Here is a 19,256-nt window from a genome sequence, read left to right as displayed (position 1 = left end):
TCAGAAAGGTTTTGCCGATATCAGTACATTCCAATTCGAATTGTTGGTATGAATTATGAGTGAAGGCACTCGTAGTCTGCTCGTAGTTATATGCAGCGCTAGTTTTTTTATTTAGTGAAAGCATCTCTATGAACCTTGGCTCAGCCAAGATAGGCTCAGCTGCGCAATTTACGCCTAAGTTATTTGTTCCTGTGTGTTTGCTTTGCGTGCGCTTAGCGTTTATACTATGGGCAAAGCGTTTATTGTTATGGATTAAAAAATATAGGTAGGTGCGCTTGATTTCATACGATTTAGTTCAACTTTCGGTTTCGTTGTAACGAATACTGTTTAAAGCACAAGCATGTTAAAACATCTATTGCAAGAATCGATCATGAAAATGAAAAGATTTGGGGTTACATACAATCGTCCCATTCCAATTCCAAGCAAATTCTAAGTAGATGTTAGTATAGTATCCAAAACCGGCCATTTCTTAGCATGTTGCTTCTCTTTTTTGTTGCTAGAAAATGAGTGGGGCTTTCCATTGACATCATTGGACATTGATGGAGAGGTATGTGTAGAGTGCCATCAATAATCTTCAAATGAAGTTCGTCATTTTTACGTTGTAAAGGAATGGAGTACCCCTGGCGAGCATCAGGGGTGACGTCACTCAGGATCTGTCTCGGTCAGAAAAGGCACATTTTCGGTGACTTGCATGGCAATCTCATCTTGGATTGGATGCAATCAATGGATGAGTAGGTACCGTAAAATGGGGTGTTAAGGGACAGTTTTGAGCCTTTGAGGTGTTTTGTTATATAACTCAAGAAGAGTTGGAGGTAGAAGCATCAAATTGTCCTCATTTTATGTGTAATTTGGTGCTTTACATGCCTGATACATTAAAGTTTTAAAAATATATACCTGCATATTACTTTTTATTATCTTTCATTACTGTCCCTTAGCACCCCAATGTGGGGTGTTAAGGGACACCTATATTATTCCAAGAAATGGTCATCAAATGCCACTGGCGGATCCAGGCTTGCGTTTTGGGGGGGGGCCAACTCATGCAGGAGCCAAACCTAGGGTACCCCCAAATCCTGTTTTCTCATTGGATTTAGGCCACTTATTTTTCTTCACAGCCCTGACACTATGAATATTTTTTTTTTAACTAAAAAGAAAAAGATATAAATGGTAGCCCACCCGACCCATGCCTTTATATTACTTTGTAAACACTTACCATTGCTTTTGTCGACCAGTTAACCCGCTTCGAGTCAGTGCTTGGGTCCCTTTGCAGGCCGGGAGGTGGTAAAACACCCCCTGTCTAACTCGGCTCCTGGGCCACGCACTGATTGAACTATGATTCATTATCGTTTGGGGGAGGGGGCAAATGGGCCACTTTAGGCCTCTGGGAAGGGGGCATGGCCCTAAATGCCCCCTCCCTGGATCCGCCAGTGTAAGAGACCATTGGAGCTGCAGTTGGGTACCTCAGACGTCAGGGTACGCCCTCAGATGTATAGGACTCGCGTGGAGACCTCTTATGCTATAGTGGACTGAAAGGACCAAAAGGAGCCCGTCTAGGGCACGGTGACTATGTCTAGGGCTCCCGGAGATAGACATGGGCCCTCAGGAGCCCGCCAGAGCCCCCAATGAGGGATAAGTGAGGGATACCAAGTGCCTGCAATTACATATTGCATAAGCCATAACGCCTTTACAAATCAATATATTATGTATCAGTGGCAGATCCAAGGGGGGCCACATGGGTCATGACCCCCCTTGGTGCCCGGGGGCACCACAGGCCTGTCAGGGGCACCACCGGCCTAGCAGGGGCACCACCAGCCCGCCAGGGGCACTACAGGCCTAGCAAGGGCACCACGGGCCTGTGAGGGGCCCACAGGCTTGTCAGGGGCACCCCAGGTCTGTCAGGGACACTAGAGACCTGCCAGGGGCACCACCGGCCTCGCAGGGGCACCATGGAACTGTCAGGGGCACCAGAGGCCTAGCAGGGGTACCACAGGCCTTACAGGGGCACCACCGGCCTTGCAGGGGCACCTTGGGCCTGTCAGGGGCACCACAGTCCTGTCAGGGCCCAGGGGCACCAGCGGCCTAGCAGGGGCACCATGGGCCCGTCAGGGGCCCCACCGGCCTCGCAGGGGCACCACCGGCCTCGGAGGCATCACGGCATCACGCAGGGGCACCTAGGGCCTGTCGGGGGCATCACGGGCCTGTTGAGGGCACTTTAGGCTTGTCAGGGGCACCACAGTCCTGTCAGGTCCCAGGGGCATCAGCAGCCTAGCAGGGGCACCCTAGGCCCGCCAGAGGCACCACAGGCCTGCCAGGGTCCAGGGGCACCACAGACCTAGCAAGGGCACCACGGGCCTGTCAGCGGCACCTCAGGCTCCCGTGCCCCCCCCCCTGGATCCGCCAGTGATGCCACACCACGCGAAACACCGCCAACTGCCAGCTGCCGCGCCATAAACACGTGCCAACAACAGTCTTTTTTTGAAGGTCGACTCCACTCGCGCAGCTTTTTATATTTTCTTAGCAATTTTTCTGACGTTTTTTTTTTGGGGGGGGGGCAAACAGGCCACTTTAGGCCTTTGGGGGGGGGGGCCATGGCCCTAAATGCCCCCCCCCCTGGATCCGCCAGTGTCAAATGCCCACAATTGGGGTGTGAAAGGGCACACAATTTATTTATTGAAATGTTTTTCATATTCTGTCAGAAAACAAGTCGGGTTCATTCAACACTAATGGCCCTTTTAGCCAATTACATGCAATGCAGTTTACGCTTCTAGAAAATATGCTAGTTATAAGGTACACAGAACCAAAAAGTACCCTCCTGTCATCAACAAAACCCATTTTGAAGCTAGTCACTTGCTATTATGTTGCCCTCTTTGTTTTGGTCTTTTTATGATGACATCACCAGTCCTACATCAGTCTTCATTGACCCATCATTGTAAAAGAGAGTGGTTAGGGAGTTTTGAGGTGTTTTGTTATAACTTAAGCAGACTAGTTTTTGATTCACCTTTTTTGGGATCGATTCAATCATTGATTCATTTGATTTTTGTTTGATTCAATCACCGTTTGATTCCTTAAAAAAATTGATGAATCGATTACTTTTGATTCAGAGAATCAAAAAACAATGAAAGGAATGATTCACGTTTGATTCAGCCATTTTTTATTGAATGATTCTTTTTTTATTCAATTTAAAAATAAAATATACAAAATATCAGGGATAGTATTGTATTTGTTGTGTTCTTTTTGTTGTCATGTAATGGCAGTAGTGTTAATATTTGTTGATAATGAACTATGTTCGTTCACTTCAATTTTTTTTCAAGTTCATGAATCAATATTAACTTTTTTGGATTCAATCAACCCTGATTCCCAATGCGTTTGATTCAATCATGGCTTGTGAATCAAACAATCCTGACGGTGAATCAAACCTTTTTGATTCAACAAATTTTGTTTGATTCAATCCAATTGATTCAATCACAGATGAATCAAACACACCAGTCTGAACTTAAGATGTGTTAGAGATAACAGCATGAACTTGCCAGCATTTTATGTGGAATTTGGTGTTTTCCATGCCCACTGAAAGAAAACTTTATGAAATTATATTTATATATTATTTTTTATTTTTTCTTCGCTTGCCCTTAGCACCCCACATCCACCTCAAAATATGCATGTGTGTGTCCGGAAAAGAGGAAGAGGATGATGAATGAATGGATGGATTTGGATAAGTTTTTCAGGAAACATGTTCAATACATGTGACAATACACATATGCATTCATTTTCCCTGTACACCTATAGTTTATGTGGTACACACAGAGTTTTGGAGATGTTTCAATTTTGTGAAAATGTAGCATGATTTTCAAAACCATTTTTGAACCAAATTACTTGCATGAAAAACCATGTCATTTTGTCCTATAGTTAATAGCAAAATAGTGTCAACTACCACACTTAATTTTTATTTAACTTTCTCAAATTAGGAACTTGATATGACTCAAAGTTTTTCCCACGCAACTGTCCCTTATCACCCCACTGTCCCTTAACACCCCGTTTTACTGTACCTAATGTTGTGCGAATTTTACATGCAACTGTGCGGGAGGCGGAAGTCATAGTTATAAGTTACCTAAGTGTGCTGCTGCTGGGCACAGCACAGTAGGAAACTCAATGTTTATGCTTAGTCTCAACACTTATGCAACCACTTTATTTCAGGTGAATTCTAGCTGGGCAACACCGACGTAGCATGTCCGGCCTCAACAGCCTGTTCACATTTACAAGCCCAGCAGTGAAGAAGCTGCTGGGCTGGAAACAGGGTGATGAGGAGGAAAAGTGGGCAGAAAAAGCAGTGGATGCACTTGTCAAGAAGCTGAAGAAGACCAAGGGTGCCTTGGAAGATCTGGAGAATGCACTCAGCTGTCCAGGCCAACGTACAAAGTGTGTCACCATTCCACGCAGCCTGGACGGCCGCCTTCAGGTGGGGACGCACCTCCGATGGATTCTTATATTGCTGTGATCTGCCACCTTGCTAAATGCTGTTAGCTGTCTAAAATGTGTTAAGTCTAAAAGTTATGGATGTTTTCATGTGAACCTGTGAGCTTCATTTGCCCCCATCAAATGCATGATAGAAGGAAGATGCAATTATCGGAATGTTTTTTTAGGCTATTCACTGGCTCAAGAGGTGGGGATTGCAAGATTTTACTTTTACATTTTTATTGTGACATGAATGTATGACGGTGCACTCCCTGCACTGCACATTTAGCAAAGAGTAGATTCAATGACTGATGATGGCCCAGCACCGCGTGTCTCATGTTTCACGGTTTTCCATGCGTGTCACTCCAGGTCTCGCACCGCAAGGGCCTGCCGCACGTCATCTACTGCCGCGTGTGGCGCTGGCCAGATCTCCAGTCGCACCACGAGCTCAAACCCGTCGAGGACTGCGACTACCCCTTCTCTGCCAAGCAGAAAGATGTCTGCATCAATCCGTACCACTACAAGCGAGTGGAAAGTCCAGGTGAGACAATTTCGTGCTTCGCGATTTTTTGGAGGTACAGGTGGTTTTGGTGTGCTAGCTGATTGAAACTCCTTATAGGAGGCATGTTCCGCAGTTAATGCCAATGGAATGCGACTTTATGTTATAATTCTTCCTAACTCCAACATTTCTAACTACACTGTAGTTTGTAGTAACTGTAGTTTGATTACATTTGTATTCTGCGCAATTGAGGTTTTCTTTCTAAAATTTCTACAGCCTGCATGTCGTCTCCTCTCACTCGTACCATCTGACCCCTTTTCTGATAACCCCCGTGTCGCCGCAGTGCTGCCGCCGGTGCTGGTGCCGCGCCACAACGAGTTCGCGCCGGGCCACTCTCTGCTGCACTTCCAGCCGCCGTCGCAGCTGCAGGAGCCCTCCATGCCGCACAACGTCAGCTTCGGCGCCGGCGGGCCGACCGGCGGCGGCGTCGGCTTCGGGCCCGGGCCGGGCTCGGCGTCTCCGCCGCACGGCGCGCCCTCGCCGCTGTCGTCCATCTCCTCTGTGGCCTCGCCGGGCTCTGTGAGCTCGGGCGGGCCGCAGTCGCCGCCGTACACGGCGCCCGCCGGCACGCCGCCGCCGGCCTACACACAGCTGGACGAGAACGGGGCCGGCGCGGACGGCGCCTCCAGTCGCATGGACACATCCTCGGCGCCGCCGCCGCCGATGGCGGATACGTCTGACATGCAGGCCATCACATTCCAGGTCAGTGGACACTAGGGACGGCCGGTGACCGTAGGCTTATGAGGATCCAGTGATGGAGTAGAGTACAATCTAATTTGATGATAGATATATTGGAGCTGGTGACAATTCATTTGTATGCTGTTATGCGTGAGTAGTATGTATTCGTCTCATTAAGGGTGCTACTATTGTAACACTCGGAATAGCACTGTTGGCGTTCGGTACAACGTCTCCGCGGTAAAGCAGGCGGTAAATGAATCGGAAAAATGTTTATATGATTATCATCAAAAGTGGTATGGGCACATGTTGAAGAAGACTTCTTCAAGGTCTGCTGAGACGGGAAGGGACAGCTCGCGTAGGGCCGATAATGTGACCCAGCCGAGCCCCTATCAGCTTCTGAGGTACTCAAAGTGGCTCCTCCCTATGGAACCTCCGATACAGTCTCTGGCATGGTGTTTCGAGCCTTCTAGATGTATTCGTCGCCCAGTACTCCCTGCACGGTAAATGCCAGAGGCTGGATGGAGACTTCACCACTGTTGTGGGCGGCCGTTGTCAGGACCTCATCCGTCATTGATTGCTTCCGAACCTTCGGACGTCAATTATCCGAGCGGCTGATCATGCGTCAGCGATGCATGATGCATCAGAGCCCACCAGCGCTATGCGTGGGGGGGGGATAGGCAGCGGTATTGGAGGGGGGCCGGTGCCCGGCAGCATTCGGAAACCGCCGGACTACTTTTCCACGCGGGATGGACACCATGGTGATGCGGAAAACGAGCCCAGGGTCTCAAGGCGACTGGCATAGTCAATGCTGATCAATGCCAGGAGAAGTCATTAGCTTTATATGATAAACATGATCCATTTTGTGGGAGACTTGCCGGCTAATTGTTCCATGTAACGGGTCAGCATTTATTGATGACCCTTGGGGAAAGGGATTCAGTTCAATTGACCTGTAAATGTCACCTTTTTCTAGAAGCATCATAGAATCGCGGAAAACGAAGGGACAAAATTGTTCTACACTGTTGGTATTGTATTCAGTACATTGCTCATTGATGGTGGCGAATCTGATCATGATACATTGGGCCCAGCCAACACAGTCCTGCCCAGAACAAGAAGAGATAGATACAAAGGGGTGCTTCTCTTCCTGTGCGACGCTCAAACATCGTCTCACAAAACTGCAAACGCTATGTTTCAATAGCTGCCTGGAACGGGTAGTGTAATTGCATGTCAAATATCGAGTTTTTCCGTTATTTCTCAGGAGCCCAAGTTTTGGTCCAGCAACGCCTATTACGAGCTGAAAACCTGCGTGGGCGAGGTATTCCGCTCCCCTGTGACTTCAGTTATCGTCGACGGTTTCACCGACCCCAACAATTCGAACCACTCTCTCCTTGGTCAGCTGTCCCAACGTCAACCGGAGGCCTCTTGTACCACAATCCTCTTGCACCAATACTTGGATTATGTTGTGCCGTACACCCGCTCCAAGACTACCATGACAATGTGCCTATAAATTCTTCCAAGCACTTGTAAATTTGCGTTTTGTGCTCTGTAGCGTGAAGAAACGAGACATTGAGGTAAGATGAAGTCGGTCTCCCCTTCATGATGTGTGGCTCGAGTTCAAAAGACCGGGAGTGTCTAATACTCGTCCTCTTCCTCGGCATCGTCCTCTCCGCTGGCCTCCACCTCCTCATAGTCCTTCTCCAGGGCGGCCAGGTCCTCGCGCGACTCGGCGAACTCACCCTCCTCCATGCCTTCGCCGACGTACCAGTGCACGAAGGCGCGCTTGGCGAACATCAGGTCGAACTTGTGGTTGAGTCGCCCCCAGGCGGAGCTGATGGCCGTCGTGTTAGCCAGCATGCAAATGGCGCGTTCCACCTTGGCCAGGTCGCCGCCGGGCACCACGGTCGGCGGCTGGTAGTTGACTCCTACCTTGAAGCCAGTCGGACACCAGTCGACGAATTCGATGCTTCGCTTGGCCTTCAGGCTGGCGATGGCGGCGTTGACGTCTTTCGGGACGACGTCGCCACGGTAGAGCAGGCAGCAGGCCATGTACTTGCCCTCGCGCGGGTCGCACTTGACCATCTGGTTGGTTGGCTCGAAGCAGGCATTGGTGATCTCGGCAACTGACAGGGTTTCGTGCATCGCCTTCTCGGCCGAGATGACCGGAGCGTAGGTGACCAGTGGGAAGTGAATCCGAGGGTACGGTACCAGGTTGGTCTCAAACTCGTTAAGGTCGACGTTGAGGGCGCCTTCGAAGCGCAGCGAGGCCGTGATGGAGGAGACGATCTGGCCAATCAGCCGGTTCAGGTTGGTGTACGTCGGGCGCTCGATGTCCAGGTTCTTCTTGCACAAGTCGTAGATGGCCTGGTTGTCGACCATGAACTCAACGTCAGTGTGCTCCAGCGTCGTGTGGGTGAAGAGCACGGCGTTGTACGGCTCGACAACGGCCGTGGACACCTCTGGAGCCGGGTAGATGGAGAAACTCAGCTTGGACTTCTTACCGTAGTCGATGCTGAGTCGCTCCATAAGCTGAGCCGTGAAGCCGGAGCCGGTGCCGCCAACGAACGAGTGAAACACCAGGAACCCCTGCAGGCCGGTGCACTGTTCGGTCATCCTGCGGATCTGCTCGAGGGTGGCGTCAATCATCTCCTTGCCGATGGTGTAGTGGCCGCGCGCGTAGTTGTTGGCGGCGTCCTCCTTGCCGGTCTGCAGCTGCGCCGGGTGGAACAGCTGCCGGTAGGTGCCCGTGCGCACCTCGTCCACCACCGTCGGCTCCAGGTCCACGAACATGGCGCGCGGCACGTGCTTGCCCGTGCCCGTCTCCGAGAAGAACGTGTTGAAACTGTCGTCGGCGACGCCAACGCTGGTGTCTGAGGGCATCTGACCGTCGGGCTGGATGCCGTGCTCGAGGCAGTAGAGCTCCCAGCAGGCGTTGCCCATCTGGACACCGGCCTGGCCGACATGCACGGAGATAACTTCACGCATTATAGCTGTCTTGGGCACACGTTGAAGTGGAGTTCTTCAAGGTGTGCAGGGATGTGTGTGGAGGGACAGCTCGCGTAGGGCCGATAATGTGACCCAGCCGAGCCCCTGTCTGCTTCTGAGGTGCCCACAATGGTTCTTCCCTGAGGAACCTCGATACAGTCTCTGACACGGTTTCTTGGGTGTCCTAGATGTACTTGTTGTTCAGAACTCCCTGTACGGTAAATGCCAGAGGCTGGATGGGTAGTGTTTGCCACTGTTGTGGGTGGCCGTCGTCAGGACCTCACCTGCCATTGATTGCTTCCGAACCGCCGGAGGTCAATTATCCGAGCGGCCGATCATGCGTCAGCCATTCATGATGCATCAGTCAGCGCTCTGAATGTGGGGTGGGCCGCATTGCCATTGGAAGGTGGTCGGCAGCATTGGGAAGCCGTCGGAATACCTTCCCACGCCCGGCGGACGCCTTGGTGATGCGAAAAACAGACCCAGGGCAACAAAATGGGGCCACTAGGGCAGCTCAATGCTGACCAATGCCAGGAGAAGTCATTAGCGTTATCTAATAAACATGATCCATTTTGTGGAAGGCATGCCGGCTTATTGTTCCATGAAACGCGCCAGAATTTATTGATGGCAAGTTTGAGGAAGGCCTGTAAATATTTGTCCTTTGAATGTTACATTCTCTCTAGGACCGTCATGAGCCGCGGAAAGTGAAGAGACGATCGTTCTGCGTTGGCGGTATTGCATTCAGTCCATTGTTCATTGACGGTACGGTTCCGAATCAGGCCACAGCGCATTGGATCCAGCAAACACTTTTGCGAATCTAATCACAAGAAACGATAAAAGATAAAGCGTGCGGCTCAATTTCTGCACATTTCACTAAGAAACTAGCTTTAAATAGGTACCTCAACAAACATTATATACCATCAGCTGTCATTCCACTGGTAGTGTACTCGCGCCCTCAACACCGTGTCCTTATTGTTATTCGACATTGTTCTTGGTCCTCAGGAGCCCAAGTTTTGGTCCAGCATCGCCTACTACGAGCTCAACAACCGCGTGGGCGAGGTATTCCACTCCTCCGTGACTTCAGTCATCGTCGACGGCTTCACCGACCCCAACAACAAGTCGGACCGCTTCTGCCTGGGTCAGCTGTCCAACGTTAACCGCAACTCGACCATCGAGAGCACCCGCAAACACATCGGAAAAGGTGAGATTCGAGAGCACTGGTAATTGCATCGGGAAAGATGAGCTTCGATGATGAGATACTTCTATAGCTTGTACTAGATGCGGATGAATGGTGGCAGAAATTGAACTAAGTGCAACATCGGAGAATATCTTTAGTGTCAGTTGGTGGAGTCCAGTACCTTCCTCCGGCTGCACGACGTGTACCCGTCCCACACCTTTTCATCGGGAATGCACGTGCGCTGACACCTTTTCTCTGCGGGCCGTCAGGTGTGCACCTGTACTACGTGGGCGGCGAGGTGTACGCCGAGTGTCTCTCGGACTCGGCCGTGTTCGTGCAGTCGCGCAACTGCAACCACCACCACGGCTTCCACCCCTCCACAGTCTGTAAAATACCGGCCGGCTGCAGCCTCAAGATCTTCAACAACCAGGAGTTCGCGCAGCTGCTCTCACAGAGCGTCAACCACGGCTACGAGGCCATCTTTGAGCTCACCAAAATGTGCACCATCAGGTGGGTCATGCAGCTGTAATGGTTGTAATATGGGGTTGACTTTCTGTCAGCTTGAATGATGCATGGTAGGGGCATGCCGTGTCAAATATGTGTTTTGGATATTTGAGATAATGATGTGTTTTGGTTGTTCTCAAGTTGGATGAAGTTGGTAACTTGTTCTCAAGTTGGATGAAGAACGCAGTTTGCTTGTGCCTTGTATGCCAGGTTTCTGGTCGATGACGACGTTCGGGTCTTTATTATTTTACGTATCGATTTTGCTTCTCTTTTGCACCGCGGTAGATATTTCGAACGGAGGCTTTTCAAAACCTCTTTAAGGCGCGTTTCCGTTTTGCGTACATTCTGCGTACTCTATCACACCTTCTCCGCCGTTGTTCCGACAGGATGTCGTTCGTGAAGGGCTGGGGCGCCGAGTACCACCGTCAGGACGTCACCTCGACACCCTGCTGGATCGAGATCCACCTGCACGGCCCGCTGCAGTGGCTGGACAAGGTGCTTACACAGATGGGATCGCCGCACAACGCCATCTCGAGCGTGTCGTGAGTGCCGGCCGACCTTTCGTAATCGGCGGACTACCTGCCGAGTGACGGCCCGCTGCGGTACGGCAAGAGGACAATCTGACTGCATGAGAGGGCGGAGAGAAAACAGCCGCCCATGCAGATTCAGCGGCGACGCCGGAGAGGTCGGGGAACAAGTGACAAAGCTGATGCCATATTAGACGTAAGGAGCCGGGCGGACCGGGTGTGCGGAGGTCGTACCCGGGTCTGAGGGTGACGCGCCGGCCCAGCCAACTGAGCGGGTCAAGTGCCAGAGGACACTGTTTTCGCTTTGTACCACCGTGTCGTGACCGGGAATCCGTCAGAGCCGGAGCCTTTGTGTAAATCTCTTCCCTGTGCCTGATGTGACACGATGGTTTCGCCTGGCCGGAGTGAAGGGCAGAGGTACGGTCGCTCAGGCGCCAGTGCGGCTGGCGGTGTTGGTCCCTGCCGGCGGGCTGTCTGCACCGCCTCAGCATAATATCCCGGCAGGCCGGCCGGTTCGAGAGAGGCCAACAGAGACAATCATGATAGGTCCAAACGTAGTTGCTCGTAGCGATTCATTGAAGGCTGGCAGGTTTCTGCGGCCAAGCGCTAGCGTGGTTAAGTTTTTACTTTTCTGCATGAGACGCTATTAGCAGGGGTGCTTTCAACCGATCGTCCGATCACGCTGTACAATGTTTTGCATCTGATGCTCGTGCCTGAGGGGTTTGATCCATCTAAGACGGCGTTTTGAGATATTTTCGCGGCTGTCCTTGCGTGTTATCATATTTCATCAATACACCTGTCGGCGCTTTGACAAATAATGACTGCCTGATTGTCCGAAACTCGTCAACTCAACCCGCTGGTTCGTGACACAGGCTGCCGGTTGGATATCTGGTTCATGCCCCAATCTGGTGGGAAGGGGTGTTTGAATCCTGAGATTTGAGGACTAAAATTGTCAATTATCAAACATCTTTGCGTTGGACCTTGCACTGTTTCCCCGTTGAAATAATTAAGTAGAAAGGCATGAACCACTCGATATGAGTTCATATTCTCAGTCCACGCCAGTGAACTCATGTGGAATGCGAAGTTGATGGTCTGGAATGCGCGAGCTCAATCTTTGTTACTGATTGACCCCCTGTCCGTTAGTAGCGGAAGAACGGTAATATCCTTACCACATGCCTGATCGATAAAGATACCTCTAATATCTAAAGTAAGACCCCGCAAGCACTTCCCCAACAGCATTGAGTCTTTCAGCAGAGGTGGGTACCTGGACTTACCTGCAGACAGTGTCCCAAAATTGTGTTTTGGCTTGGGTGTCAGAGGGAAAATTCCTCTCCAAAAAGGGGGATAAGAGTGGAAAATTCCCCAGTCAGATAAGGCCCAAAATGCGTGGAAAACAGATCAACGGCATACATTTCTATATAATGAAGTAAAATGTACCTAATATGTAAAATGACCAATGCAAATGCTTATTCTCGTAATTGGTAAGGCTGGGAGTGGAAAATTGCTCTTAGATATTAGAGATGAGAGTGGAAAATGATATTTGATTTGGATGTCGTTTCCCACCCAAATAGAAATATTTTGGGACACTGCCTGCAGATGTGGTGAACGGCAGCAGATCGATGCGGTTGATCCCAGAAGTCGATCAGGCCGCGTCCAAAGTCAACCCACCACGTCCGCGAGCACCGCACTCACTGATCCGTAACAGATCCAGCACAGCCTCCCGTCCTAACCCCGCGCAGGTCACAGGTCTATTACCGGGGTTACATGAGCAAGTAAATGCGTATCAGGAACGGATTTTCCTATTCGCTCACCATTGTAGTCCGTTTGTAATGCGTATTAACTCTGCTCATGTAACCCCGAGCAATGACCGGAGCCGTCCGGCGGCCGACCCCGTCCCGGGTCACCTACCGCCCTGGGCGGTGCACCGGTGCACCCAGACAGAACTGTGGGGTGTATCGTCCCACTGTCAGTCCCCAGCAGGTCGAACACAACATTACCACAACACGTTTGAATGTTACTTGGCGCTACATGTTATACGGCGTCTGAGTCGCATTAGCTGAACTACTGTTAACGCCAGACCCCTTGAGACCCTAATTTTTCGCGATTACTTTTAAATGCGTGAAGGAATTTCAACCAAGCTCAGGACATGGCCGTTTCAAGACAGGCCGAAACTTTTACAATTTAGATATTTTATCGCCATTTCAATATTTCAGGCACTTGTCAATTGTCATTGACTCGTAATGTTAAATTTCGAGCAAGATTTTCATCCGGTGTGTAGAGGCTATCACCAGTCAGTCTGTGATACGTTATGACGTCACAGCTAAGCCCCGCCTCTGTGGTCTTGGCCTGCGGCGGTTTCGGGCCGGCGCGCGGTCACTCTCGCTGTGGCGGGGAGCGGGGACGGGCGACGGTCGAGGGGTGCCGAAAGCCGGCGGAGTTGTGCGTAGCGTCTTGGCTGACAGTGCCCAGAGAGCGACATGATGACTAAGGAGCCATAAATGCTCAATGCGCATTGCTTCTACAATGCTGATATGTTCGCTGATATATATATTTTTTTTATAAGCTGCAAATGACGGGCAGATGGCATATAACTGACATAAGGTTAGGAAATATTCACCTGTATTTAAAGCCTATGGCGTTGCAGATAATGCGATAATGGGATGTCGGATGTCACCAAGTAGCTGCCGATTTGTACATCGCTATGCAACCATCGAACAACGCAATAATAAGTTAATTGCCTGAGCTTCACATCATACGGCTCGCTCGTATTTCAAACAGATACCCTACATCGAAAATCGTATTTGTTAGGAATCGTTAACGTTTGTTCGAAGCACGACTGAGTAGTAGGTTGAGGAGTGATGGTCCTCTTGGTCCTATATACAAGAGTCAACAAGAGTTGAACAAGAGCCTAACATTTACTTGACCGTCTGCTGCAATTGACTCATAGCACGTGAAGCGTCAGCGAAATTCATAGTCCTTCACAGATGGCAGGGGTGTCGTTTGTACAGAGGTCGCTGATGGGCACGGGTCAATGCCGCAGTCGTGGGCGGAGCCTAATGTCATATGACGTAGAAAGCCTCTATCCAGGATGGAAAAACAGTTAACATTACGAGTCAATGACAAGTGCCTGAAATATTGAAATGGCGATAAAATATCTAAATTGTAAAAGTTTCGGCCTGTCTTGAAACGGCCATGTCCTGAGCTTGGTTGAAATTCCTTCACGCATTTAAAAGTAATCGCGAAAAATTAGGGTCTCAAGGGGTCTGGCGTTAACAGTAGGGTTGTTCGCGCATCCTCCGGGGCGCGTGGGAAATCAAAATAATACGGTGCAGTTGAGTGCGGCTCGACAATTGAAGCAAATCGATACAATAATTCTATTTAATATAGATATATTCTCTTCTCACGGTTGCGAGAAAATGGTATGAAATATACCACGCACATTTGGACCTAACATTCGACTGATGTCATATTGCACTGAACCCATCTCAAGCACCATTCATTAGCGACTCAGCACTCAGCTCTGGTTAATAATAACCAATGCAGGCATTGCACAACAACGAACGTGACGTCGCCACACGGACCTGACAATATGCACGCAAGTCACAACCAATGGCCTATACCAAAACTTATACAAGGCAGAGAGCGAGCATTGTCTATGTAACGTTGACACTTGACAATGTCGCAAACCACTGTAGGCCATATTTTGAACATCACACGGTCTTTGTCCAGCCATTATACTTGTAGAATACGGACAGGAAGATTCGATATATCGGCTATAAATAGGCAAAGAATCGGACCTCGCTAGACTCTGGACACAATACTTCGTACGAGGTCTCTAGAGTACATCATTCTAGATGGCTGGTTGGAGGTCGTACACTGCTGCAGTCCTACATAGTGCGTTGTCGACTGGTGAAGACTGACTGCGGGGACCGGCTATTTTACAGCGATCAGGCGAGTCGGCAGCGTTCCCGGATACTCGCAGGTTGATCCCTGAGGAAGACCACTTAGCGCACCGGCCCAATCCCAACTGCCCATTCATAAAGATCGTGATTGCCAGGTCACTACATACAGCCAACGGAACTGACCTATCCACACCGGCAGACTCGTCACCTAGGAACGCCCTCCCCGCTGTGTCCCGTCCGACTCCGCTCCTCTGCCCTCCTCTCCCCACCCCTCCCACTGCCCTCGAGGAACAGCTGCACTAGCCGGTCGGCGGCTACCCCGGGCGGCAGTCGACCGGTGGCCACCTCCCGCTCCAGTCTGGGCAGCCGACTGCGCACGGCCGGGTGGCGTCGGAACGCGTCCACCACGGCGCGCTCGATCTGCGACCACAGCCAGACGGCGCGCTGCCGGCGCCGCCGGGCCGCCAGCTGGCCGTCGGCCGTCATCCGTTCCCGGAAGGCGGTCAGAGTCTGCCACAGCTCGGTCATGCCGTCGCCGGTGCGCGCCGAACAGCGGAGCACCGGCACCCGCCAGCCGGCCAGCCGCGGACGCACGAACTTGAGCGCCGACAGGTACTCAGCCTGGATCCGCCGCGCCGCCGGCACCAGGTCGCCGTCACTCTTATTGATGGCGATCACGTCAGCCAGCTCGACGATACCGCGCTTCAAGCCCTGCAGCAGAGGAGGGAGACGGTGTTTGAGCAGGACATACGACAGACACATCGCCCAGTAACTAAACGAGCGAATCGGATCATGGAAGAGAATGTGTTTTGTGGGGGAAGAGAGGGGGAGAGAGGGGCGTTACCTGAAGTTCGTCCCCTCCGGCCGGCGGCATCAACAGCAGGAACACGTCCACCATTTCAGAGACGCTGATCTCCGATTGGCCCACACCTGTCATAAGAGATATATGGTCAGCAGTCATAGCATCATAGGCCAATGGTTAGACAACAGCCGTCAGCGCACGGCAGATAAACGCTCAGAACGAACGGGCAGACGTAGAGCTTAGAGCAGAAATCAGCGTTTGCTCCTGTTTTTGGAAAAGATATGCTGACAAATGGTTCTTGTTTATCAATCTAGTTCGGACATTTTGAATGGAGGGATCGATAGAGCCAGACCCCATACTGAGCAAAGCTTGGTGCGCACACCACATCCACCGTCCGATCGGAAAATTCAGTTTAGAAGGCAAAGTTGGGCGTGCTGACACATTTCGGAAGAGCACTTCCCTCCCCACTCGCAGAACTCACCGACCGTTTCGACAATGATGACGTCATAGGCCGCTCTCTCGCAGAGCAGGATGGTGTCGTTTGTGACGCGGGTGACGCCGCCGAGGTGTCCGCCGGTGGGCGACGGGCGGATGTACGCGGCCGGGTCCACCGTCAGTCGCGGCATCCGCGTCTTGTCGCCCAGCAGCGAGCCTGCAGGGGAACGGAGAGCGTTACAGCACGGCGCAGACAGACGAGCTACGCTACTCGACCGAAAAGGGTTCTGGCACACGCGACATGTAAGGAAGAGTGGACGTTTTCAAAATAATGCGATCATGCTCAGTAAAATTTTGTTCTAAGGCGAATATTGGGCCAACCATAGACCTCTGTCATGCTCCGAACACCCCTGACCTGTGTGCAAAGGTTAATGGCCGACGTTCCCGTAAACACAATTGCACTCTTTCACCGAACCTCATGATTCCCAAAGTAACCAATGACAACCAATCACAATGACAAGAGTGACCGGACGTAACTAATGCAACTCATTCAGGACAGCCTGCTGTAACTCTGAGAGGCCACCAGTTACCTCCAGTGGTGTTGGAGGACGGGTCCACGGCCAGGACGGCCACCCGGTGACCGGCGCCCGTCAGCTGCTTCCCCAGCGTCTCGATGAACGTCGACTTGCCGGCGCCAGGAGGGCCCGACAAACCTGGGTGGGATAGTGACGTCTTCAGGGATAATTCGTTTACTGTATTGTACGACACACCACATGGACATTACACATTGAAACATTGTGTGAAAGAGTTGATGTGGTCAGTGGTCACATCAAAGTCTTAAGATTTAACATGCCAGTTATGCTTATCATTCCAAATAAGAGTAAAATAAAGATAGAAAAATCACATCAGGGAAGTGCCATGTTCAAATGGCTAAAACTGCTTGAACCTGCAGGAAGTCAATGGTGTTTCTTTTATAACATAGTTCTCAGTTTTAATGGTCACTCATGACACAGTTAACACTGATCAAAGAAACATAATCAATATTGAAGGCACACAGATAAGCTTGGTGAGGGATAACAAATAAGCCAAAAACTGTCAAGCATTACTTACCAATTCTAAATGATGATGGTATGCCTTTATTTCTATCTTGCTCCTTTTGCAAGTCTGCTGATACCATTGAGACCAGATTTTGAGCAAGCTTTCTTTTCTTGGCATTGCTTGTCTCTACCAGAGTAATCGCTCTGGCTAAACTGGTTCTGTCTTTTGCACATAATCCTTCAAAGAGCTGTTGGACTACTGCTTCTGATGAATATGGTCTCTGTATTTGTTTGTATATGTATCTACCAGTAGGTTTGGATAATCTATGAAAGTTGCATAATGATTTAACAATGGAATGCATCACTTGTCAGAATTATACCTTTGAAGTTCCCTGGAAAACAAAAACTAGTAGTCATGCAAAGCACAACAAAGAATCAAACAAAAAACTGGATGCATCATGGAGTTATAAATAAATTGACAGATTTGAATCTTAATACATCAAGAAAAAATGAAAATTGAAAAATATGAATCAAGTTCATCAGCTGTTGTTCAAATTAAAAAGACAGATAAATCCAAACCAATGCATAGATATTGTTATATATCAAGTTAGCTGGAGTAAGACAGATGGTATCATCATAAATGATGCTCCATAAGACAACTAGGTACTTATAAATGTGCTTATTTGAAGCTTGTAAAATATTGTGTTAAATAAGGTACCAACATAAAAAATAGGTAAGCATCAAGGCCAAAACAAGCCTTAATTTGTAAATGCATATACAAACAAGGCACCACATTCATAAGGAATGGATCCACCTAAAGCATCAACATGGAAAATGTGGCTCACAAATAGTCAAATGGGTTTGTATAGCCTTGAGATAGACTAATCAGGCTGGTAAAAGCAATTTCACTTTACATTTCATTTTAATTTGAATTAGTCTATTCGAAATCTGCTTTTGGTAAAAGTATACATTGAGCTCGAGTGACTGTTAAAGGATAAAGTTTTCATATTCTTACATTATTTGACGTCCTGAATCCAAAAATAATACTTATATGTCCTGGAAATAAAAGAAAAAACATAATCAAACCTGACCTAACCTTACCTATTTACCTACAACCTACCAACCTACAACCTAACCTAACCTACAAACCTACCAACCTAAAACCTACAAACCTACAACCTAACCTAACCTAACCTAACCTAAAAGCTAAATTTTTTGCTGTTACATATTTGTATCAACAGCATCACAATTGTCCACTCGGACCTAATATATACTAATACCCTGCTTTTAAGTGAGCACCTGCCTATCTGAACAAAATACCTGCAGTCTACATGCTGTGAAAATATTTCGATTTCATAAAATCAATTTCAATATTTTCAATTAAATTATTTTGAGATGTTATTAATACCTGTAAACTGCATTGGACTACCTTGCTTCCGTTAATGCATCGGTTCAAGCTTTCATTTCTGTATACATGGTTCGGGCAGTAAGCGGCCATAGCGGCCACGGCCAGTTGAACTGATGAGCAGCTAAGCTAGAGAGACATCAACATGGGGGATTAATGGGGAATGTTTTCTCCTCAATACAAAAAGCATTTTCAATGCTACAAAACCAGCAGTTCAGCACAATCACCATGCTGTTTTTCATTTAACATTTAGGTAACATTTGTGATGATTAAAAATGTTAATTGGTTTGACTGTAAAAACATTTGCCACTCACCGCAATCATGTATGCAATCAGCAGCTGCAAATTGCAATCACTGAACTCTATAATGTGGAATCAGTGTTGCCAGGTCGAGTGATGCCAATACCTCCAGAAAATGTTGTAAAAACCTCTAGAAACCTCTGTTCCATTGCCGCTGATTATAAAGTATATATACCTACCTCCATACCTACCTCCGTATCACAAACCGTGGCGCCGTTTCAAAGCACGCTGCCATCCGCTGCTAGCGCGTGATGACATCATCAAGCCCATTGCTCCAACACTACCAAAGGGTCTGCTCCAGTCGCACTTCCTAACACCTCTAAACTCTTCCAAGATTGCTTCCCTGTTCCAGTGTCAGCTCTAGCCCATAGGCGTGGAACGGGGAGGGCACCGGGGCACCGTGCCCCCCTTTGATTTTGGCATTTTAACATAAGCCCTATGGGCGTTGCATGGAAAGAATGGGACCAAAAGTCGGCAGTGCCCCCCTTAATCGAAGGTGTTACGCC

The 19,256-nt window shown here is 49.4% G+C and overlaps 3 protein-coding genes across 5 annotated transcripts; 1 reads left to right on the top strand and 2 right to left on the bottom strand.

Moving 5' to 3' along the window:
• The first annotated feature begins 178 nt into the window (after nucleotides 1-178).
• LOC122384007 (protein mothers against dpp-like) lies at nucleotides 179-11,689 on the top strand. 3 transcript variants are annotated; one of them, XM_043370940.1, is made up of 8 exons: nucleotides 179-193; nucleotides 1,011-1,016; nucleotides 4,189-4,450; nucleotides 4,816-4,987; nucleotides 5,289-5,707; nucleotides 9,665-9,863; nucleotides 10,109-10,349; nucleotides 10,730-11,689. In XM_043370940.1, the coding sequence occupies exons 3-8, from the start codon at nucleotides 4,220-4,222 to the stop codon at nucleotides 10,887-10,889; spliced, it is 1,422 nt and encodes a 473-aa protein (XP_043226875.1). In that variant the 5' UTR covers nucleotides 179-193; nucleotides 1,011-1,016; nucleotides 4,189-4,219; the 3' UTR covers nucleotides 10,890-11,689. The 3 variants fall into 3 exon arrangements, with proteins under 3 accessions (XP_043226875.1, XP_043226874.1, XP_043226873.1); XM_043370939.1 differs by lacking the exon at nucleotides 1,011-1,016 and having other exon boundaries at nucleotides 181-265; XM_043370938.1 differs by lacking the exons at nucleotides 179-193; nucleotides 1,011-1,016 and adding an exon at nucleotides 283-547.
• LOC122384009 (tubulin alpha-1D chain-like) lies at nucleotides 7,297-8,918 on the bottom strand. The gene has a single exon (XM_043370943.1). It carries the CDS (start codon nucleotides 8,660-8,662, stop codon nucleotides 7,313-7,315), a length of 1,350 nt encoding a protein of 449 aa, XP_043226878.1. The 5' UTR covers nucleotides 8,663-8,918; the 3' UTR covers nucleotides 7,297-7,312.
• A 2,556-nt stretch (nucleotides 11,690-14,245) lies between the features above and the next one.
• Nucleotides 14,246-17,786, bottom strand: LOC122384010 (methylmalonic aciduria type A homolog, mitochondrial-like). The gene is made up of 5 exons (XM_043370944.1): nucleotides 17,120-17,786; nucleotides 16,600-16,722; nucleotides 16,056-16,226; nucleotides 15,617-15,702; nucleotides 14,246-15,483 (listed from the first exon to the last, which is right to left on the bottom strand). Exons 1-5 carry the CDS (start codon nucleotides 17,406-17,408, stop codon nucleotides 14,977-14,979), a joined length of 1,176 nt encoding a protein of 391 aa, XP_043226879.1. The 5' UTR covers nucleotides 17,409-17,786; the 3' UTR covers nucleotides 14,246-14,976.
• Between the last annotated feature and the right edge of the window lie 1,470 nt (nucleotides 17,787-19,256).

Source organism: Amphibalanus amphitrite, unplaced genomic scaffold (genome assembly GCF_019059575.1).
Source record: "Amphibalanus amphitrite isolate SeventyFive unplaced genomic scaffold, NRLGWU_Aamphi_draft 000179F_arrow, whole genome shotgun sequence".
In the NCBI taxonomy this organism is placed as follows: Eukaryota; Metazoa; Arthropoda; class Thecostraca; order Balanomorpha; family Balanidae; genus Amphibalanus; species Amphibalanus amphitrite.
This window is presented reverse-complemented; position numbering and strand designations above follow the sequence as displayed.